This window comes from Pelodiscus sinensis, chromosome 16 (assembly GCF_049634645.1).
Source record: "Pelodiscus sinensis isolate JC-2024 chromosome 16, ASM4963464v1, whole genome shotgun sequence".
Taxonomy (NCBI): Eukaryota; Metazoa; Chordata; order Testudines; family Trionychidae; genus Pelodiscus; species Pelodiscus sinensis.
The window spans coordinates 1,145,505-1,168,364 of record NC_134726.1 but is presented as its reverse complement, the minus strand read 5'-3'; the positions used below and the strand labels follow the sequence as shown (position 1 = coordinate 1,168,364).

The window sequence follows — 22,860 nt, the reverse complement described above, 5'->3', positions numbered from 1 at the left end:
GGCCGGGTGGGCAGTGCTGCAGGTGGGACACTTAGGATCTAGGCCGGGTGGGCAGTGCTGCAGGTGGGACACTTAGGAGCCAGGCCGGGTGGGCAGTGCTGCAGGTGGGACACTTAGGATCTAGGCCAGGTGGGCAGTGCTGCAGGTGGGACACTTAGGATCTAGGCCAGGTGGGCAGTGCTGCAGGTGGGACACTTAGGAGCCAGGCCAGGTGGGCAGTGCTGCAGGTGGGACACTTAGGAGCCAGGCCAGGTGGGCAGTGCTGCAGGTGGGACACTTAGGAGCCAGGCCGGGTGGGCAGTGCTGCAGGTGGGACACTTAGGAGCCAGGCTGCAGGGTGTGAGTCTGCAGGGTGTGAACTGCCCCACATCCCTGGGAAGTTCCCGGAGGCGGAGGTGTGGACAGCACACCGGTAGATGGCCATGGCTCGCTTATAATACCGTTATTTAAGGGTTGGGCGGGCAATGTGGTGGGATGCGCAGCGTCGATAAATGAAAGGAACGATGCTAAAGAGCTACAAGGTGAGTGGGATTTGAGTAATTTTAAAACTTCATTCCCACATTTGTATTCAGCCACACAAATAGCATTGCAGGCTCTGCTGCACGCTCCCATTGTTAAAGGGCGGGTAGACGTCTCTGCGCCCGCGTGTCGCTGCCCCTGCATGGGTCCTACCCCGTCTGTGCTGGGAGAAGTGAAGTAAAACCCAGCAGACTCCGTGGTGGCTGGACCCTGACTGGAGGCCGCTGGGAGACAGCGGGAAGCGACACAGCCGCAGCAGCAGGAAGCTGAAGATCAGCGTGAGAGCAGAAGTAGCAGGAGCCCAAGATGGCCGCACCGCAGTTCCACAGCAGTGGACAGTCCAGGTTGCAAACTGTGGTGGCAGCAGCCAGAGGAGCGGGAATTCCCCAGCTAAAGGCAGCCGAGGGCGCCTCCGCAGCCTTGCGGGGCCAACGGCCTCGATAGCTGTGTGTATCCCCGGAGCTCCCTGTCCATAGGATGGCTGGGGGGCGCCCCAAGCCTGCACTTTGGAGAGCCTCGCGGGGGCCCTCGACCATCCTCTGGCCGGGTCCCAGGCGAGCTGGAGTCGGCTGTGAGGAGAGGCTGATGCAGGACAGCAGCAGGGGTCCACCCCCTCCCGCACTCACCGCGGAGGTGGGATCCGGAGTGGCAGTTGCCCACCCCGCCGCCCTCTTCCAGCCTGCTGCGTCCCACTTCTCCACAGCCCCCGGCCCTGGGTGCTCCACTTCCCGCTGCCAGGGAGAAGCGAGGCGCAGTGGGTTGGGAAAGAGCAGGGCGGGGCAGAGTGGAGGGGGGTCCGATCCCTGCTGCCGCCCTGTGCCAGCTAGTGTTGCCCAGTGGAGGGGCCAGAGTAGGGGAGGGAAAGGGGCGCAGGCGTGGGGCTTGAGGGAAGAGGTGGAGTGGGGACAGGATGACGTGGAGGTGGGGCCTGTGGCAAGGGAGGTTGCCATGGGCCCCACACCTGGGGCACTTAGGGGATGTTGCCCCAGGTCCTGTGCTCCTCCTGCTTCTCCCTAAACATGACGAGGAGTCCTGCAGCACCTTATGCCCAAATAAACACGTTAGTCTTTAAGGTGCCCTAGTCGTTTTCCAGTTACAGACCAATATGGCTGCCCCTCTGATTCTTATCCCTACTTCATGGATAGGGAAACAGAGGCTAAGGGGTGTCTATACAAGGACCTTACAGTGGCCCAGTTGTACCACTGCAGCTGCATCCCTGCAATGTGTGTCTGCAAGAAAAAGGCACCAAAAATAAAGAGGAGGCTGGAACAGCTTTCACCAGGAGAGGTGAACACAACTGGGCTGTCCAGCTTGGACAAGAGACACCGGGTGGGGGTGGGGGGGAAGAGCTATAAAATCCTCACTGGTGTGGAGAAAGTAGATCAGAAGGTGCTATTTGCTCCTCCTCACAGCACAAGAAGGAGAGGCCATGGCAGGTTAAAACCAGCCAAAGGGAGCCTGTCTTCACCCAAGGCACAGACATCCTGCAGTGTGGCCCTCTGGCTAGAGCCCTGCAAATCTGCGGATATCGGCTTTGTTGCCCTGGATGTCCCTGCGAAAATCTCTGGCTCATTTGTGCAGATAGAGATGTGGATGCAGACAGGAATTTTGTTTAAAACAAACAAAGGAATATTGTTCTTCAGATGCAGCAGGTGGGCCTGTGGAACTCCTTGCAGCAGGATGCTGTGGAGGGCCAGCCTATGAGAGCTGCAGGTCCATGGGTGGCTGCTAGCCGGGATGGGCAGGCATGGACCCCGCTGGCAGGATGCCTCAGGGGATGCGGGGGGAAGAGGGGGCCCCGGCTGCGCACGCTGCGTCTACGCGGCCAGGCCCCCGCATCGCCCCGCACGCCGGCAGCCCCGAGGGGGCGGGGACTGCTGTTCGATACACGCCCCTTATGCAAATGAAGCTGAATCACGCTCAGCTGTGGCCGCCGCGGCCCAGCCTCAGCCTGGAGGAAGCGAACGAGGGGGTGGACTAAACCATCTGCGCAACCTTGAGGGGGGAGGGAGATACGCAAATCCCCCATCAGGCCGCTTGGAGAGCGAGGGATGGGCCCCCGTTTGGTTTGTAAGGGGGGACAGCGCACTGGGCTAAGGAATAGCGTCCGCATGACCACGAGTGGGGCGCGAACCCCCTCGACTGTGAGTGGTCTCATCCCCGAGGGGCGGGGGAAGGAGGGGACGCCGGCGGGGCGGGTCACGTGACCGGTCGACGGCAGCCATTTTGTCCTGCGGTGGTCGGGTATTTAGAGCGCAGCGTCCGCAGGCAGCGCCCGTCCGTGGAGCCGCGAGCGCCTCGCCTGCCCCCCCAGCGCGCACCGCACCGGCCCGGCCCCGCCATGTCCGAGGGCAGCGCCCCCGAGTACGCCTCCTTCTTCGCCGTCATGGGCGCCTCGGCCGCCATGGTCTTCAGCGGTGAGCGGGGGCCCGGGGGGCGGGCAGTGGGGGGGCCCGGGGGGCGGGCAGCGGGGGGGCCCGGGGGGGCGGGGGGCTCTAAGGGGCTGGCAGCCGCGCGGCCGGGGGGGGTCTGAAGGGGCGGGCGGGGCTCCCCGCGGAGCAGCTGCCTGGCCCCTCGCTGGGTGCCCCCCCCCGCCCCGAAGCTCTTCGGTTCGCTCCGCCGCCATCCGGGCAAGCGGGGCTCGCGAGCCTCGGGGGGGGGGGGGGGGACGCGGAGGGTCTGGCTGACGTCACTGGAGAGCTCCGCTGGCGGAGCGTCCCGGCCGGCCACGTGACTGCTGGGCGGGCGGCCGAGCCCGGGAGCCCCCTGCCCGGCTTCCCCGCGGGGCGCTGCCGGCTGGGAGCCCGGCCCGGCGCTGGGGGCTGAGTACGAGGCTCTCCACTAACTGCGCTTCAGCCGCCCGTGAGCCCGCAGCCCTCGCGGTGCCAGTTAGCCTGTTAGTACCTGCTGCCATTAATGGGGGTGTAAATGTGAGCCTGGCGTGAGCCTTCTCCAGGAGCCTGTACTTAGTCCTAGTGAACTAGACTTGTGAATCCTAGCCATACTGACAGCTTTGCTTGCTCTTTTCTAGGGGTGTGAAGGACTAGTTGACTATGCCAGTTGACATGCTAGTGGACTGTTTGCTTCCCCCTCCCCCCATCAGAAAGTGGCAGTAAGATGGGGGAAGAGGCTGCATGTGGTGGTTCAAAGTGGCAGTGCATCAGCTGGAGACTCCTCCAACACTGGGCTCCATGCAGTGCTGCTGCTTTGAAATGCTTCAGGGAGCAGGTGTCAGGGGCAGTGCTGGATGGAGTCCACACTGTGCTTTCACTTTTGAAGTGTAGCAACAGCCCTAGAATTGCCCTATTGACTAATCAAATAATTGATGCAAAATGCATTGACTGTTCGATTAGTCGATATTTAACATCCTTACTCTTCCTTTCATGGACCAAAGCGAAGTGGAACCCTCCCTTCCATTTTATGTATGGGAGCATTTTAAGGAAGCCACTCATCACCACCTGATACTAAACTCAAGCAGTGAATCATTCATGGGTTTGTTAGCCACCTAGTCCTACAAAGGAGTCCATTGGTGTCATACTGACTTGACTTTGAAAACTCAGGCATCTGTAAACATGGCAAAGGCCACTGATAAATAGTATATAAAACATTGCATTACTGCTTTCCACATATAACTAGCCTTTTTCACTCCTGTGTTTGACACTTGTGATTATGTACATCCTTGCTCAGTGTAAAATGTATGCACTATTTCTTCACTAGGCAGCTGAATTAATCTCTTACAGAATTACACAATCAGGAAAAAACAAGCCTCTCTGTTGCCAGTTGTAGATGGGAGATAAAATTAAGCTGTTTAGGATTAAATTTTTACTGTTAAATGTCAGGAAACCTAAATTTCAATGTATGCAAACAGACAAAATCCCTTGATTGAAACTTAGCATTTTGCACTCTGCCTATTTGCAAACTCACCACTACCATTTGAGGATACTGACTGTATTTTGATAGTTCATTCATGCTTAAAGCTGTAACTCTTGAATTTCATATGCTGCCATTTAATTATCTAACCCAATATTCAACTCAACTTACATCAATAAAACACTAAGATATCTGTTGCAGATCTTTTGTAAAGTACATTATACAGTGATCAACTCAACCTTACTTGGTTAGCCACACTCCAGCATAATCTGGCTGCCAGACACCGTGGCTACATCTAGACTGGCATGATTTTCTGCAAATGCTTTTAACAAGTTTTTGGTTAAGCATTTTTGGAACAGAGCGTCTAGATTGGCACGGACACTTTTCTGCAAAAGCCAAAATAGGGGTCTTGGTGGGTTGAGAGGAAACACTCTTCTAAGACTTGAGTTTCCTTACCTTCTCTGCTTCACTTAAGACAACAAATTTACCACAGTGTCCAAAAGCTGTATTAGCGTTCAGTTGTAAGTGCTTGAGAGAGCAGTCTTAATAGGTTTAGAGTTAGACCCCTCCAGAATGGAGGTTGTTGTAACTGTCTCCTGACAGAATGACTCCACTGCCCTGGTGATGTCTGTGGTAGGGCTTTTACTGCCTCTTGAGCTTGCCCAGAGCTCTTCTGGCTGTTGGAGAGCTTGACAGTTTACCAGCAAAAGTTGGTTCAGTAAAGAGATGACTTCACCCACCTTGTGTCTGATCACTTCACTTTTCAGCTCTACTAAAACATGCCTCATCACCCTTCAGGTAACATGATACCTGCTGTTGGTAGCCTGACTGCTAGCTGCCACACCTTTACAAAACCACCTTCCTGCTATGACTGGGTCTCAGCCTGCTCCTAACTGTATGAGCACAAAGAATGGTAATGAGGGAGGACTAGCCACTGTCTTGATGTGAACTGATCCTGTCAACACATTAAAGGGATGATTTACTGTGAAGTCTAATGATGCTGTTGCATCTGACCAAGCTTTTATGTGACTGTCTTAAAGGCAGCCATTTCATACTCCTGTTAGGAGTTGACCAGTTTCTTAAAGGAGGGACTACCCTAAACTAACCTGGAAAGCTAACCATTTATGGGCTGGGCATAGATCACTCAATAATACAGCATTGCCTTTCTAGCTCCAGGCTTTCTTCTGAATGGCTGGCTATTAGCTGAGCCTTGCTGACATTCCTGTCAAGATAAAATGAGGCAATATCTTTGTCTCACATGATCTGTTACTGCACATGCATGGCTAGAGCATTAATATCTACAATGTCCAGTAGCACTTCTAACTGGGAGATAGCACAACAGTATGTTCCAGTGCTTCTTGCCTGAGCACTAATTGTTTCAAGATGACTGATTTTAGAAGTGAGACATTTGCAGGTCTGTGGGGGCGGGGCGGGGGGGGGGGGGGAGGAGAGGCAGGACCTTTAATGCTCTAAAACAGGGTTTCCCAACCTATGGGTCACCATTATATTTCAGAAGGGTCGCCAAGTGTCTCCCCAGGTGGGTCACCAAGTCTTTCTGAATTATCAAAATGGGTCCCCTTTTGGGAAAAGTTGGGAACTACTCTTCTAGAATGTCTGGGTTCAGTCAGTGCAGCAAACTTGACATGTTTTACTAACCTTTTCAAGTCAGTCTACCTTGAAAGTCTTATGCACTGTTTATTGTGAGACTTGTATTTCAGAGACTTCTGTCTTTAGTAAACATGTTCAAGGCTTGTTCTGTCCTGGCAGGCTTGATGTGGAAACAGTATTGCATATAGTCCTTTGTGTTTGGTTTGAACACTGGCTCCTGATTATAGTAAATAGCTAGCAGGACTTTAGTGGCAACTAGCAGCATCTGGCAGACGGTGACCTTCATGTATCTGGAAATCTTCAGACTTACTCACTCTGATCAAGTGAGTAAACCACAATCATTGCTTGCGGTTTAAATAGCTTTTTTCTATTTCCATTGTAAAACATGGGGTGGCTAAATGTCAGATGCTGTTGAGTGGTCAAATTATATAATCCTTTCCATGTTATGACTCCTACAGCACATCCTCTCTCAAAGAGGCATGGTATTTAGGCCAAGTGGCCTGCCTTTGCATGTACACCAGTGGAGACTTCATGCTTGGAGTGTTGCTGTCAGACTCCTAAATCACACTAACACGAAGTCAAACTGCATATAGATTATAGCCTTAAACTCTGAATTTGTCCTAGAGGGCTATGCTGCAAGCATAAATTATTTCTTCCATCAGTCTTCCAACCTCAAATAGCAGAGGATTAGTCGTGTGCAAATTAGTTCCTTTTATTACTGCTGCAGAACTTTTATCAAACACAGGCCTGCTTACAGGTAAATCTTCCCTGCTAGGTTCTTTCACTACAGTCCTAGTATCTGTAGACTGCCTTGGAATTACTCCATCACATTGACTAACTCTCCATGGCTGTGCCTGGCTGAGTTGCCTGGCTTGCATTAGAACAGATCTTGGTGGCAACATGAACATGGAACCCTGGACTGGCAGGGCTGCAGCGGCCCTTAGAGATTCTGTCCAGTCACCTGGACTGGGGTAGGACAGTCCCTGGCAGTCTGCCTAACTGCTTTGTTAAAATAGCAAGAGCTGGGGATTTAGTCACTATTCTTACTAGGAAAAGCTTTGTCTGCAGCAAGGACAACTTAGGTAAAAATTAGGGTAAAGTTGATTTACTACTTACTCTACCTTTGGTGCACATGGAGAAGAATCAATCACTAACCTCTGGTAAGTTTCAGAGGTAGCCATGTTAGTCTGTTTCAGCTCTAACAAGGAGTCCAGTGGCATCTTAGACTGACAGATTCTCCTCTGGCAATGTGGTGGTCTGTAAGATGCCACAGGACTCCTTGCTGTTTATCTTTTTGAGCCTTAACATTCCCCCTCATTTTAGTTTTCTTAAGACTAAACATGTCTAACTTTTCCTCACAGGCTAGATTTTATAAATCTTATTTTTTGAGGTCTTCTCTGGGATATCTCCAGTTGGGCACTTCAAGGAAGATGTGGACACTCAGAACTGGACACCGTATTCCAGCTGACGCCTTTCTGGTGAAGAGTGGAACAGGGCAGTTTCTGAGTGGTGCATCCATACAGTGAAAATGCATCCGAGAATGACACAGCCTCTGATGCATTCTAGGGATGTGATAGTGTGCATGTGTATGCAGTTAACCGATGAGCCTGGGCTCACTAGTTAAACTTCATGGTTACATGCACCCCTTTCCTCCTCCCCCCATGCTGCTGCCTCTATTGTGAACTTAGTTTCTATATTTAAGAGTATAGGCTGCGTTTCAGAGTTATGGGCATCTTGTTGGGCCATGGGAGGACAGTGCCCCATACAGACTCTGTGGGCAGTCTGAAACTAGATGTTGGCTTCTGCCAGCAGACCAGAAAGGGGCGAGTTGAGTTAGTGGCAGAACAAAGTGGAACTCAGTTCCTGTAAACTTGTGCTTGGTCCCTTGAACGGTATCCAGCATTGTATACTGTAGGAGTGTGGCAAGGTCTCTAACAGGAGGGCATGTTGGCCTAACACGCTGAAACACTTGTGAACATGCACAGAGCTCTGAGGCTAGCTGTCTCAGCCTGAAACAAACGTTCAGAGAACCAGCCTCTGACCTGTTGCTGCTTTTAAAGCTTTGAACATAGGAAACAGATGGGCATGTTCCTACTCCATAGCAGAACTTCAGGAAAGGGAGGCAAGGTTAAACCAGTGAGGGGTGGCTAGACTTCTCCGACAGTGCCCTGACTAGCTGGAGACAAGGATTCCAGCATCAAAGGTGAAGCTTTGTTTTACTAATCCCATTGGCTGGCTGCCAGACTAACGTTGCTGTCCCTATTAGTTGGTTGCTTAAAACAAGGTCAGTCTGACCTCTGTCTGCAGTTCCCTTTTGGAAAAGTCACCCAGAGGTGCTGTCCCCATCTTTATTCACCTTCAGCCTCTGTAGCAGCAGCTTATGGTGCTGCAGCTTCCAGGCTCTGAGCCTCAGCTGGGTCATAGAATCATAGAATCATAGGACTGGAAGGGACCTCGAGAGGTCATCGAGTCCAGCCCCCTGCCCTCAAGGCAGGATCAAGCTCCGTCTACACCATCCCTGACAGATGTCTATCTAACCTGTTCTTAAATATCTCCAGAGGGAGATTCCACCACCTCCCTTGGCAATTTATTCCAATATTTGACCACCCTGACAGTTAGGAATTTTTTCCTAATGTCCAATCTAAACCTCCCCTGCTGCACTTTAAGCCCATTACTCCTTGTCCTGTCCTCAGAAACCAAGAGGAACAAATTTTCTCCTTCCTCCTTGTGACACCCTTTTAGATATTTGAAAGCCGCTATCATGTCCCCCCTTAATCTTCTTTTTTCCAAACTAAACAAGCCCAGTTCATGAAGCCTGGCTTCATAGGTCATGTTCTCTAAACCTTTAATCATTCTTGTCGCTCTTCTCTGTACCCACAATCTATTGCTGGACAACGTGAACCACAATCTATTGCTGGACAACGTGAACCAGTGGAGCCTCCTCTTTCCATCTCATGTTTTCTGCTCCTGTCTCTAGTCCTTATTAGTCATCAGTGGAAAACAAAGGATCAGTTTCACTTCACGTTGAAGAGTGATTCACATCAACCCATCTCTGGTATCTGAGCAACTTCTTTGCCTGTACAGTAGGGATGTAAGCAGCTAGAAACTATCCAGTAAGCATATGCTTATCGGATAGTCAACTAGTGACTTAATTATTCACTCTTCTCCCTCCCCTGGCACTGCCTCTCCAGCGGGGAGGGGGAGCAGGAGCTGGTGCTAGGGGGATCTGGCTTAAACAGGTTCTCCCAGCACTCTCTGGGGGTGGGGTGAAAGGAGCACAGCAGGGAACTGGTGGTGTCCACCTCTGAAATGTGGCAATAGCGGGGCTCTTGTACACTTCAAAAGCATGTGGGGAGCATGGGGCTAGTGGGGGACTTAAGCAGTCCTCTGCTGGCCCCATGCTACCTGCAATGCTCTGCCTTTGAATGTAGCAAGAGCTGGTGGGGCTTTTGCTACCTGTCAAAGGCGGAGGTGCCCTGATCAACTCAAATAGTCAGTCGAATTTGTATCAACTATTTGATTAGCTGATCTAAGTGTAACATCCCTGCTGTACAGCTGAACTTGATTAGTCTGTGGAGGTAATGAGTGGGTGTAACTTGGAGAATTATGGGCAGGAATCTCCAGTGAAACAGAGCAGGCAAACCTGCAGAAAGCAAAGTCCAGTCAAAGGAAGGTGATTCTGTACTGATGGGCATTGGAATTAAGTGAGTTTACAGAACAAATGTGTAACTTACTGGAGGAAAACTGAGGTTGAAGGAATAGGTTTCCTCTAGTTCAGACAAGCTACTGTGGTGGTAAACTTCATAGTGTACATCAAGCCTAGATGAAAGGTCTTGTATCTTGCTGAGGGGAAACAGGGAGCCTGTTCAGCAATTACACAACTCTAAAAATCCCAAATTTTAACATCCTAAACACTGCAATCCAAGCTTACCTTGAGTGAGTTACATATGTAGCTTTCATTCCAGAGCCTTGGTGACAATCCATTGTAGAACATAAGCCTGGCCCTGCCCTCTGAGCGGGATCATGCTTATGGGGCAATCTTAATTAACACATGGCTCATGTCAATTCAGGATTTCTTTAGACGGTAGAGAAATGAGGAACTTGAGACTTGACTGGTGGGCAAAAGTGAACTGCTTAGGGTTGTAGTTGAGTAATATAGTAGAGTCTGACCCCATGAGTTACTAGCATATTCACAACCTGCTTCCATGTTCTGCCCAATAGAGTAGTCAGCAAGCTGAGATGAACTGCAGCTGTGAATTAAGCTATTACTGACTGGAGGGGAGGGCCATCTGAGGTCCCTGAGTTCTGTAGCCTGTTTAAATCAAGTTTAATGGGGTAACCTTTTACATAAGGTCACTTAATGTAAAAACTTAATGGGTGCCAGCCAGTGGGAGCTGCATAGCCAATGCTGGAGACCGCACACAGCCTCCTGATCTCTCCTGCACCCATGGGCCACAGACATGCAGCTTCTGGCCCATGCTGTGGAGACTGCCCATGGGCAAGGTGACATTAAGCAGCAGGCTTAGTCACACAAGACCATACTGAAAGTGCATACGAACAAGTCACACAATGGCTTTCTAGTCTGGTCCTTTGCCAGCTCCCCAGCTGAATACCTCCTCCACCCTATTAGCCACACTGAAATCTATTAGCCACACTGAAATCCCTTAGTCACTTGCAGTAATATAACTTGTACCAGAAACTAAGCTAGGACTTTAGCAACAAGTATGGATTCCAATTGAAGATTTCCTTTGGTTTTGCTTCTAACCTTGTTCTGCTTTGGAACGCCAACTCTGCCAGCCCCTCAAGTCGGCAGGAGCTGCAACCTGGACTAAGCAGTTGACAAAGCTGTGAAACTAGCTTCCAGGAGAAGCATTGCCAAACTGTTCAAGTATGGAAATATTCTCAGATTTCAGATTTACAGAAACAGGAAGGCATGTTTGGCTGTCCACTGAATTCTTCCTCTACAGTACTACTTTCCTGCAGCACTCTCAGGCTGTCCAAGCCAGACAGACTTACCATGGTCTTGTTCTAAAAGTTACCTTCTGCACAGTTACATGTAGGCTGCTGTACAGCACTCACCAGCTCCTGGGGAGCCAGCTGTCCCCATAATACTTCCTTTGTATCCGAGACAGGGAGGCCAGGTGGGAGCAGACTGCCACCCTGCATGTAGCTGCTGAATTTTTCAGCAGTTAAATGGTTACTTAAGCACATTCTCACCTAGCTAACTGTGCATATTCAAAAGATTTTTCTTGTATATAGTTCTTGCTTTCCTTTGTTTGTGAACCTATTACATAGCAATAGGAGAGACTCTGTTAGTTTAGGAAGGGTTCCTCCAGTCTCATGCAAAGACTGGAGGAGTTAGGGGTAGAAAGTAGAGATGTTGACAGGTAGCTGGTCAGACAGTTATCCAGTAAGCATCACCTGTAAGGGAGATGCATTAACCAGTACCTGGGAGCACCCCCACCTGCAGACCAGCCATAGGCAGAGGGCTGCTCTAGGCCTGCTGGGCTCCTGATGCAGGGCTGCCCCAGGCAGGGGCCACAGCAGCCCTTTCCTGGGGCCTGGGAGCAGCAGTGCTGGAGCAGCTGCCTGTGGTGAGGGCCTCCAGCCCAACCCCAGCAAGTGGCAGGGCCAGTCCAGTCCCCCACCCACTCCCCCTTAATCAGTTGTGTGTAGTGGCAGCTCTGCATTAACCCATTGCGTGGGGCTCTGCACCCTAGTAGAGGAACTGAACTGGCAGGTTTAAAGGAACTAACCCACGTCTTGCCAGTCAGGCAGGGAACAGCAGCTTACAGTAAGCACTTCCACTTCCACGTCCAGGACTGGGGTCACTGCTGAAGGAGATGGTTATCTGGCTAGCTTTAAATACAGACCTCCTGGCTCTGCTCATACCAAGCAGTGAGACCCACCTAGTGCAGGCAGAAGTTATTCAGTCTTGGATGAGTAGGAGGGGTCTGTATGGCATCGCACCTCTACAATGTCTTTGCTGCAGTCGACTGGTAAAGGGCTAGGGCCCCAGATTCCTTTCCTTGGGCAGATGAATGCCCTGCTAGTCAGCCTGAAAGGCCTGTCCTCCACAGAGTAATGCAGGGGGCTCAAGCTGCCTACATCTAGCAAAGTGCACTACTGCAACTAAACATGTATAAACTAGGTGTTTAATATGGGGTAATAGACTATTCAGTTAACCTCATGGATTCTTCTGGTGTCTCGGGGGGCAGTGCGCTCTGGCCCCCCTCCCGAGGAGCCCCTGCCACTCTATGCATGTGCCAAGTGGGAGCTGGTCCACAAGGGCAACCAGTTTAAATACCACCTCCCCTTATGGACCAGCTGCCTGTCACACCGTGCTGTTTGAGGCACAGCTCAGGGTGGCAGCAGGGCCTGACTGGAGGGGAGGGCCATCGGAGGTCCCTGAGCCAGGCTGGCTGCCGGGTTCCTAATACACCTGAAATGCAAAGCTGCAGTGGGGGTAGGTTCCAGAGCCAGGACTGAGCCAGGCTGCAGGCCAGCCTGCTAAAAAATGTACTGGGGTGGGGAGAAATGCATGTAGTCTGTAGCATTGACTGTTAAACTTTTGCTTGTTTAATCGACTGCTATTGCATCCCTAGTATAAACCACACGCAGGTCATACTACACCACACAAGCATCTGATGGGTATGGCTTGCACACTAGCAGCATGTTGCTAGAATTATTCTGGATTAGCTCTCCTACTTATGGATGTTGCATTTAGTGATTAATCTAACTGAATAGTTGATGGAATGTGCATTCCATTAGTCGATGAGGGCGCAGCCACCTTTAAAAGTAGCAAGAGCTGGCAGGACTTGTACATTTCGAAAGCAGGGAGCACGAGGTCAGCAGGGAACTGGAGTACCCCCAGTTCTGTGCTCCTTGCAGTGCTGCTGCTTTTGAAACGTAGCAAGAGCTCCTGCCACGTCTGAGGCAGAAGCGCCACCAGTTTCTGCTGCATGTCCTCCCTGTGGAGATGGGGGAGCCAGCTCCTGCTCCCCCTGCCTGATAGACAGCAAGTGTGGGAAGTGACTAGCCAGAACACATGCTTATCAGCTAGTCCCTTATGTCCCTAAGCTGAAGAGCAGCAATTGTTCGAATTCCCTGAAGGGGGTATGGGAATGTCTGTCTGTCTAATCTCACATGGTGGGTAGAAGATGAGCAGGGACCCGGCACCCTTTCATCAACACATCTGGCTCAGTGAGATAAGCAGCAGGCTTAAAACAAAGGCATTCAGCCAATGCACAGGCAGCATGTGACACTTACTGCCAGGAGGTCTGAAAGCCAAAGGTGTAACAGACTTTATCTGCAGTTGATGCACCTCTCCATGAGCAGTTAGCCAGGATGGTCAGTGACACAGCCCATGCTCTATCGAAGGACAGGCCTACACAATGGGGGTCAGGTGTTAGCAGCATTGCTCCAATTGACACACCTTAGAGCTACTCCCTGCAGGGTTCACACCATGCTGTCCTGACAGAATAAACTCTCCCATCAACTCTTCCTATGGTACTCTTGATTTCAGCAGCTCAATAGAGGGAGCAGCAGCCAATTTAGTGGGTCTTCACAAGACCTCCTAAATGGACTCCTGGTAGACAAGTTGCTGCAGGATCAATCCACCCTATAGTGGAGACCTGCCCTAAATGCCCCAGAAACTGAATGGATGGATCATTGACTACCTAGTTCTGGTCATTCCCTCTGAAGCACCCAGCACTGGCCACTGACCAGATATTGGGGGGCTAAAGGGGCCATTGTTCTGTCCAAATATGGAGAGCGTAAGAGTGGTGCTATCAGGGATGGCACAACTTTCTGTTTAGTTTTCCAAAACCAGAGCCCAGGCTTGAATACACTAAATACTCAAAGCTTACTACTCTACTGGGTAGAATGTTCCTCTTCCCAGCAAGGGACTGATTAGCTCCAAATCCCCTATAATTGATAGCTACACTGGCAAGAAACGGACTAGTTCCTGTTCACAACTAATGCTGCTTTCCAAAACTACAGCCCCAAACAGCATTTGGGACACTGATCTAGTTGCAGGCTGAAAGTACCAAAATACTTGATCCCTGTCAGTGTTCCCCTTCTCCATGTTCCTAGAAAATAGTTAAATGTCAGTATTCAGTGGGGGCAGTGGCCTAAAATTGTAACCCAGCATAGTTCTAGAAATGTTCATTTTTAAGGCTCTCTGCCTTCTAAGGCAACTAGAAATCTTAGTGATGTAGCAGTGATTTGACATCTGAAGCAAAAAACTCAGGTAGGGCAAGGTCAGAATTTACATGTCTGGGAGCTAAGTTCTGTTACTCCTCTTTGTATCTTGTGCAAGAAGTGCTGCAGCTTCCTGACAGACCCAATCACTGCCTTAGAGGCCAGCTGGGACCATTATTACAAATCTGAGACTATGGCATGTCTCAAATTCCAAGAGTCTACTTCTAGGCAAGTATTTCAATCTTGGACTTGCTGCATGGCAAGACTCGAGGTTCCTGTTACACTTGCCTTAGAGAAGTTGCCTCTAGAGCTGTTCTAAGTATATCAGCTACTGTTTAGCAACCATTAATGCAGCAATGGGGAATTTGGAAGGAAAAAGCTGAACAGACTCATTGTCCAGTTTTCTTAACCAGACTTCAGCTTGGTAGCCAACCCTTACAGAATATAGCATCTTCCTGAGTTTGAACGCCTAAGTTTGTGCCTTCTCCCAGCAATGTAGACGTTGCAAGTAAACCCCTAGTAGAGAAATCACTGTAAAAGGTATGAACCAAATTACTGTAGACTGCATTGACTCTGAAAAGATTAGTTTTGTAACAGACCGTGTGTACCTCAGCTTAGCAAGAGAAATTCAGCCTGGGGCTTCAGTTGATCTTTCTGTGACTTGTAAGGAATATTACAAGGAATCAAATAGCTTGTTCCTAATTACAAATGTGGAGGATGTTCTTGTAAACCCATTGGCTTGAAGTATTGAACCACTTTAAAGTATAGCTGTTACCTAACTGCGTTTCTGCATTGAAGCCTGAAATTTCACTGAAGTACCAGCTAGAAGCACAAGTGTTTCATTTGAAATCCTCTATTCAGAAGCTCTGTGGTAGAAATCTGTCCTGGGAATCTCCTACATTACTGTCCTTTAACAGAAGGAGCCATTGAAGGTGCCTAGAATGGGAGGCCTCACCCAGGCTCTGAATACCAGGATGTCCCACGTCTGCGCCTTATCCCTGGAGGCCAGGGGTGGGGAACCGTTCTTGGGTCGCACAGAATCAGTCAAGCTGCACAAGTGAGAAGCAAAAACTCCTCGCTGATGTGGCCTCTGAGAAGCAGAAAGACATTCCCCTCGCACACCAGGGCCCAGGCTAGTAGATTTGTGTGGGCTCCCCAATGCTGGGGGTGGCCCTGAGCCTCGGGCCAGATCCAGGAAAGCCATGGGGCCGCATCCAGCCCTGGCCCTATGTTTCCCATGCTTGCTATAGGCTCCTATTGAATAACTGCTGGTGCTTAGCAGTGTAAACTTCTGTTCCCGGCAAGGGAGAGCTGTAAGTAACCTCATCAGTCAGGGAGCTGAAGTCAGTAAAACGTTCCTGCACCGCAGCTGGGTTCTGAGAATAGCATGGGATTCTACACGCCTCTAGACGGCCTGCTGTGCGAAGGCAGACTTACTCTAGAAGTTTCTCAGTTGAGGATTTTTGTGGCTTCCTCCATGCAGGGCTGTTTCAGTTGCATCAGCCTGTGTAATGGTTGCGGTGCAGTTTCACTTCTCAGAGCAGGGTCCCTACTTGTAGTACACTTCCCCTTAGTGGTGACCTGGATCTCCCTATTGTGTGATCTTGGAAATGGAAGTGGTGTGCACATTTCAGTGCAGCTAGATGGAGTGGGTTGGACATGTCACTTGAGGACTGCTCCTCTCTACAGGGGCTCCAATATAGAAGTCCAAAGCCCTACAGAGGAAGGATGTCCCCAAGTTCTCAAGCTGTAAACGACACAGGACTCCTAGTATGCCTCTTGCGTTGATCTGAGGTGCTTCCCTTGGTGCACTTAAGTAGTTACACTAGACATATAGCACCTGTTATCTGCTTCCTAACACAGTTCACCCCGTTTCAGTGAGCATACAGTCTCTGCTGCTCATCAGCTCAACACAATTCCGCTGGCTGGCCACAGGCTGGGAAGCTTAATTCCATTTAATTGCTAGGAAATGGCAATGTCCAGATGACACAGCGCATGCTAAGCTAACTGCAGTGTGGGGTGGGTAGGTGGAGCAGGCTCCATCCCAGAGCAGTGCGTTCTTGCTTCCTCATTTGGAGATATTTGAAGCTGATGGTGAAGTTCTGTGCAACTTACTAGGATACTGTCCATGAGACTCCTGCTCTGTGCATATGGTGTGAGGGATCCCACTAAAACCCTTCCTCTCCTCCAGCCCTGGGCGCTGCTTACGGAACAGCCAAGAGCGGCACAGGTATCGCAGCCATGTCTGTCATGAGGCCGGAGCTGATCATGAAGTCCATCATCCCTGTTGTCATGGCGGGGATCATAGCCATCTATGGCTTGGTAGTGGCAGTCCTCATCGCCAACTCCCTTGCACCGGGCATCACACTATTCAAGTAAGTGGCTACACCCGTCCATAGCAATGATGGGAGTGTTGACCTGAAATTCTTGACCCATGTCAAATGGCTGGTAGGACTTAAACCCTACTGCAGAGAAGATACTTCTAAGGAGTGCTTGGCTACTGTGGTGATGAGGGCAGGGCGTATAGAGCATTTTATAGCTCTAGAATGGGCCTGGCTGTTGCAGCATTACGAGCTAAGGTTCAAATCCCCTTTTCACTGCCCTACTAGGAACTCGCTATGCTGGAGTTTCACTACATGGTCATACCACCTTGCCATTGGTTGGAAATAGTACTATAACCAGCATCTAAAGCTGTCCCGTAATGTCATTAGCTACTGAATGTAAATGGTCCCTGATTAAGCAGATGACTTAATCCATACCCCTTTCAAGGTGTGAACTTAATCAGGCTGGTCATACTCAAAACTTGAGCTTTGGTATTAGATGTTTATGAATAATTCATCTTGCTGCTTATTTCAGAGTACTTCAGTGTGTAGGTAAATTAACCCTGTAGCTACACTAACCTCAACAGTTGTCTCTCTGCACCAGGGCACTCAAATCCAGTCTTTCAGGCTTCCTGAGAGGCTGGAACTAGCCTAAGAATTGGTAGCCTGCAACAGTAACAGACTGGCTTAGGATGGCAATAACACCTGTTTCCCTCCTAGCAAGGGACACTATAAAATGTCTTGATCCTAAGTGGGTAGCAAAGCAGAAGTTTCTTCAGTCCTTAGAAATGAAGGAAGGGCCTCTAGGCGAGGGCAGCTCTGCTTCAGTAGCAGATTGGGAAACCATCTCTAAGCTAAACGGAGTACTCTATGCCTGGATTCCTAAAGAGGCGCTAGCGCACTAAGCCTGCATTTACATCGAGCTATTTCGGAATAGCTGGTGGTGGCTTGCAATAACAATGCACATCTACACAGCAGCATTATTTCAAAACACTGTCAAGCTGCAGGACAACTTACCCTGACTCCTGGAACCCTCACTTCATGAGGAGTGCGGGAGAGTGCTCTTCCTGCTATGTAGCCAGTGCCAAAAGCCAAAGTAAGCCACTTTGACTCTTGCCCTGCTGTGTAGACATGCCCTCGCTGTCCAGAGTGGTCGTGTTCAACCTCTTGGTGCTAGGAATAAGACTGCATCCTAATGCAGGAGTTACTGCACTGTGCTGTCAGCAGCAGAAGTGAGACACAGAGCTGGCACGCCATGTAGTCTGGCAAGTGACTTTGGAGCAAATGGCCTTCCTGCATTGCGCAGCTACCACCACATCCATTGCTATAAGACTGAATGCCTGAGTAATGAACTGCCCAGAAAACATGCGCAGCTGTAGACAGGCTTGAATTTTGAATGGACCCTTTGAGTCTTGCATAGCTTCATATGTTGCCAGTATTTGGAACACTGCTGGAGCTGTCACATGCTGCCAGGGCTTGTGCCCTGTCGGTGTGCGTTTAGACAACGAATTAATGAGTGTGGTTGGCAGTCTTACTACTCCTAGGGTCACCTCCCGCCACTGGCAGGTGTCGAGTTGGGAAGGTCCATCTCCACCTTGGCAGGGAAGGAGCTGCTCTTCCAAAGGGCTAATGGGGGAGCTGCCAAGTCTCTGCAGAATCAGCCGTTTGACCAGTCCTTGAACTTGGGACTTGTCATTCACCACTAAACCTGTCTCCTCCTTGATCTACAGGAGCTTCCTTCAGCTGGGCGCTGGCTTGAGTGTGGGGCTCAGTGGCCTGGCAGCTGGCTTTGCCATTGGCATTGTGGGCGATGCAGGTGTACGGGGCACAGCACAGCAGCCCAGATTATTCGTGGGAATGATCCTGATCTTGATCTTCGCTGAAGTCTTGGGTCTCTATGGCCTCATTGTTGCCCTCATCCTTTCCACAAAGTAAACACCACAGAGTATGATGTAAAGAATTCAACCGACCACATTTAAAACAAACAAGCTCCAGAATGAAAATGGTCTCCACAATGTGTACAGTTGTCTTAATTTGGTAGTGGGTTTCCTGTAAATGCGCAATGTGTTAGTGACTTGTCTGTCCTGTGTACTTCAATATTGAACTGGATGGGCTGCCCAAGCCCAGGGCGGGCTTGGTGGGGCCTACATGCATCTTCCCAGCCACTTGCCATTAGAGTAAGACTTCATGTATCAATAGGAACTAGACCATGTAACTTCTCTTCACTGGATGTTTATTTATAAAAGACTTGACATGTTCATACATTATGGAGCAAGAATTTTCAATTTCCCATGCTATATATATTCATAGGTAGGTAGACTATTACATTGTGGGGTTAATTGTAAGTGCAGAGAATTCCTTGGCTGTAACTTGATTCTAAAGATTGCTGTAGTGTCCTGGTATTGGAGTGAGAATTGTTTGTGTTACTAATACAGCAAATGTCAAACACTCATGTGTTTCCAGTATGTATGCTGCAGCATCAGTCATGCACCCAGTGCTGGGTTCGGCAGTTATACAAGGTTCCAAATAAAACTTCCTCCACTACCGTAGCAGAGTGTGGCTTATTTTACATCTGAAACAGGCCTGCACTGCGCCTCCTAGATGTCCCTGAGGATCATGGGAGGAGGCAGGGTTCCCCCACAACTGAGCCTAGAGCAATGGAGCACTAGCTCATAGAGCAGTGGAGCTAATGCTGCATCTGGTTGTAAGCTTCATGTCCTACCAAGGAGAGCTCTTGACCTAATGGCTGCCAGAGCAATACTCTGCTAGCACTGGGCAAGATGCTGCCTGCCCTCGGTCCTTCCAGCCTGCTGCATGTAAGTCAGTTATGGTGCTGCTGTTGGCTCAGCTGTGGCTGCATTAGTACTTGGTGAACAGCCTTTGGAAAGGGTGTGGGGCTGACAATACACAACTGACCACCCCTCTACTTTCCCAGTATGCGGACTACAGCAGAAAAGCTACATGGAAGCAACCAGAGCCTAGAAATGCACCAGAATTCACTGCTTGAGGGCTCAAAATGGAACACTTAGTAGCAGGAGGCCAACTCCCTTGAACAAACTCCTTAGCTCCCTGCTAGGGATGTTAAAGGAGTAGTTGAGTAACCTCCAGTTAGTATTGGCTACTTAACTAGTCCCTGGGGCGGGGCTGGCAGCCAGTGTAATCCAGTTCCACTCCCAAGGAGTTCCCTGCCACTAACACTGGGTGTCCGGCAGAAGGTGGTCCACGAGGGGAGAAGGTTTAAAAAACAGCTTCCCTGGTGGACCGGCTGTTTCAGCAGCACATGGCCTTTGATACAGGGTGGCAGCAGCCCCTGTCTTGAGAGGGTGGAGTGGGATCTGAGCTCCTGGACCCAGTATAAGCTGGAACTGAGCTGGCTGGCCTGCCTGGCTCCTAATACACTTTAAATGCAGCTCCACAGCTGGAGGAGGTCCTGGACCTGTTGCAAGCCAGGACTGAGACAACAAGCTAGCCAGCAGCCTAAAAAAATGTGCTGGGGGGAGGGGAAGGAATATACATGTAGTCGATAGCATTAACCTAAGCTTTTGCTTACTGGTCGATTGACTACACTATTCCATCCCTACTCCCTGCCATGCAGAAATCACCAAGGAGCTTATTGAGCAGCTAGTGCTGCTCTGCTCCGGAGGCCATAATGGTACAGCACATGCTGAGGGCTACAATTGAAGTGTGGCTGCATATATGCAAATAACTTCTGCACTTTTAATGAGCAATGACAGTCCAGGAATTTAACTACTAGGCACATCAACAGAAGACCATTATATTGGCTCCCATGTGTGGGTTGTAGAGCCCTGTGTAAACCCAAACTGCACCCAGGAGCCAGTGTTGAGTAGCCCTGTGCTACAGTGCACATGTTCCTGGGGAGGGCTTGAACCTATGCTAAACCTTCCTTAGTGGGACTTCCCCTGAGGACAGGCTTTCTGCTGCAGCAGGTGCAGAATGTACCCAGTGATGCACTGGAGCTCATGAGCAGCAGGTGATGCTGGAGGCAGCCTGACTGGCTTTACCATGGTCCCCAGTGGGCAGTGCCAGGCATGTTAAGGCATCTTGCTGTGAGATGAAACAATCTTTTAAACACAAATCTGCTGGGCTGGGATAAATGCAGCTGGGAATGCCAGGGCTTTGGCTCTTGGGTGAGGGTGCTTGGCTGTGGCGCCTGGACTACTGAGGTCTGAGTATCTCTGCTAGCTTGAGGCAAATGTGCCAGCAGCCTTGAGCACCCACTTGTGGCTCAGGGTGGTCCTGCAGATACCCCACCACAGCAGTCTAGTCACTTAGTGGTCCTATGGTGTTTGAAACTACTGTCTCATTTTGCTTTAAAGTCCCCTTGAATCCTGTTTGGTACAAGCCAGGAGTAGGCCCAGCAGAAGCTTGCAATCAGCCCCAAGTTGCAGATTGTAGGCTGCAGCCTTTCCAAGAAGTAGCATATTTTCCCATGTAGCATATTTTCTAGAAGTGAGTGATGAGCCAGTCACCTGAGCCTCTCCATTTGTTAAAACATCTTCAGTGTGTTAGTCAGGGTGCCTTTTAAAATACATGTCTGCAGTGGTGGTTCTGAAGTAAACTGGCAGGAATGCTGGTGAAGCTAGTCTTTTCTGTCCTGCTGGGCTAGAACGCTTCTCTGGTACTTCTCATACCAAACTTTCAGAAACTTTATCTGGAAAACACCCCACTCAATTCGGAGGCATTTCTCTGGGTGTAACCTGGTAACTTTTGAAACTTTATCTGATCAATCTAGAATGGTCAGGGGATGTTCTAGGCATCCCTGGGCAGAACTCGATTGACATTAGAACAATGGTTTTCCCTGGCTGTGCCTGCAGAGAGCTAGCAATGTGCTCAGCCTGGAGAAGCATCAAAGCCTGCAATGCCCTAATCATCCCATCAAAAAACCTTTTCCAAGAGATTCCTCCACGTGGCTCAGGCAAAATCCCTTCCCAACAGCCCCCCTACATAGCCCCAGCGCTCTGGAAATGCAACTTTACCACACCTGTTTGCTGCTCCACACATCCATGGCCTGATCACCCCAGGAGCTGAGCAGTCATACATGAATCTGGAGAGAAGAGCTGACTGCTGCCATTCTGGGTGAATTCAGGCCTACTGACTTGTCCTGTGACTTCTAGCCAGCCATCATACTGATGGAACCAAACTGCCTACCTCGCTGGGGATGAGTGCAAAGGGCTTTGAGATGAGGGCAGGGGACCAGGCCGGATCCTGGGAACATGACTGCATTTGTAAGGCAAAGGTAGCGTGTCCCTATTCTAGTTTACTGAGCTCAGAAAAAGGAATAAAGATGCTTTACAAGGCTATTGTTATAGTGGTTGTTCCTAACAATCCCAGTCAGGAAGAAGGGCCCCATAGTGCGAGGTGCTACAATGAAAAGACAGCGCCTGCCCCAAAGGGTTTACAATCTAGGTGTAAGGTAGCAGAGGCTAACATGGGGAGAGAACGAGGTAACACTGAGATGTAAGAGAGCGTCTACACTGGCATATGTCTTTGTGCAAGAGATGTGCTTTTGTGCAAAAGCATCCGTGCCAGCATAGATGCTGTCTTGCGCAAGAAAGCTCCGATGGCCATTTTAACCACTGGGCTTTCTTGCGCAAGAAATTAACATTGCCTGTCTACACTGGCCAACTGCGCAAGAGGCTTATCCCTGAGCGGGAGCGTCAGAGTATTTGTGCAAGAAGCACTGATCTCATACAATAGAACATCAGTGTTCTTGCGCAAGTACCTCCGCCAGTGTAGACAGGTGGCAAGATTTTGCGCAGAGCACGGCTGCTTTTGCGCAAAATCTTGCCAAAGTGTAGACAGCCCAAGAGTACTTGGGAACCTCTTCCAAGAGCTCTGCATCACACTGCTTGGAGACTTACCAGCACTAAATGCTGCCAACCCCCTTAGAGTCTGGCTGTGCAACATCGCTCAGTCTTGTCCAGTGAATGCTGATTGTGACCGGCAGAGAGCGAATCCACTGAGACACTCAGCAAGTGCAAGGGCTGCCAAGAAAAAGAACTTTGTGTTTTCAAGTCCTGTCCCCAATTCAGACTGCATCAAAACCAGGGAGGCAAGCCTAGAAGGAACGGAGCTGGGACGTGGCCGTGCTAGTTCATGGCATCCTTTAGGGATAGTTCCCCAGATCTGTCAGCTACTAATGGGTTGCAACAGGCAGCAGAAGTCACGTCCATTCCAGCTGGGCAGTCGCCTTTCCCAGATGGGCAGCGAAAGCTGATTAGTTATGCAGGGCCAAACACACACAACGTGCCCAGTGCTGTTCAGGACACCAATATCAAGACAAGCCACTCCCCTGCAGCGCATGACCTAGGGGCCTGGG

The 22,860-nt window shown here is 50.1% G+C and overlaps 1 protein-coding gene across 1 annotated transcript; it reads left to right on the top strand.

Annotated features, from left to right (window-relative positions):
• Positions 1 to 2,729: 2,729 nt before the first annotated feature.
• ATP6V0C (ATPase H+ transporting V0 subunit c) lies at positions 2,730 to 19,069 on the top strand. The gene is made up of 3 exons (XM_075899018.1): positions 2,730 to 2,936; positions 16,391 to 16,574; positions 18,251 to 19,069. The coding sequence occupies exons 1-3, from the start codon at positions 2,861 to 2,863 to the stop codon at positions 18,453 to 18,455; spliced, it is 465 nt and encodes a 154-aa protein (XP_075755133.1). The 5' UTR covers positions 2,730 to 2,860; the 3' UTR covers positions 18,456 to 19,069.
• Positions 19,070 to 22,860: the final 3,791 nt, after the last annotated feature.

Coding starts and splice junctions, on each gene's coding strand:
- ATP6V0C (XM_075899018.1), top strand. CDS start 2,861: ATGTCCGAGGGCAGCGCCCCCGAGTACGCCTCCTTCTTCGCCGTCATG. Junction 2,937..16,390: donor GGCCGCCATGGTCTTCAGCG/GTGAGCGGGGGC, acceptor CCTCTCCTCCAG/CCCTGGGCGCTGCTTACGGA. Junction 16,575..18,250: donor CCGGGCATCACACTATTCAA/GTAAGTGGCTAC, acceptor CTTGATCTACAG/GAGCTTCCTTCAGCTGGGCG.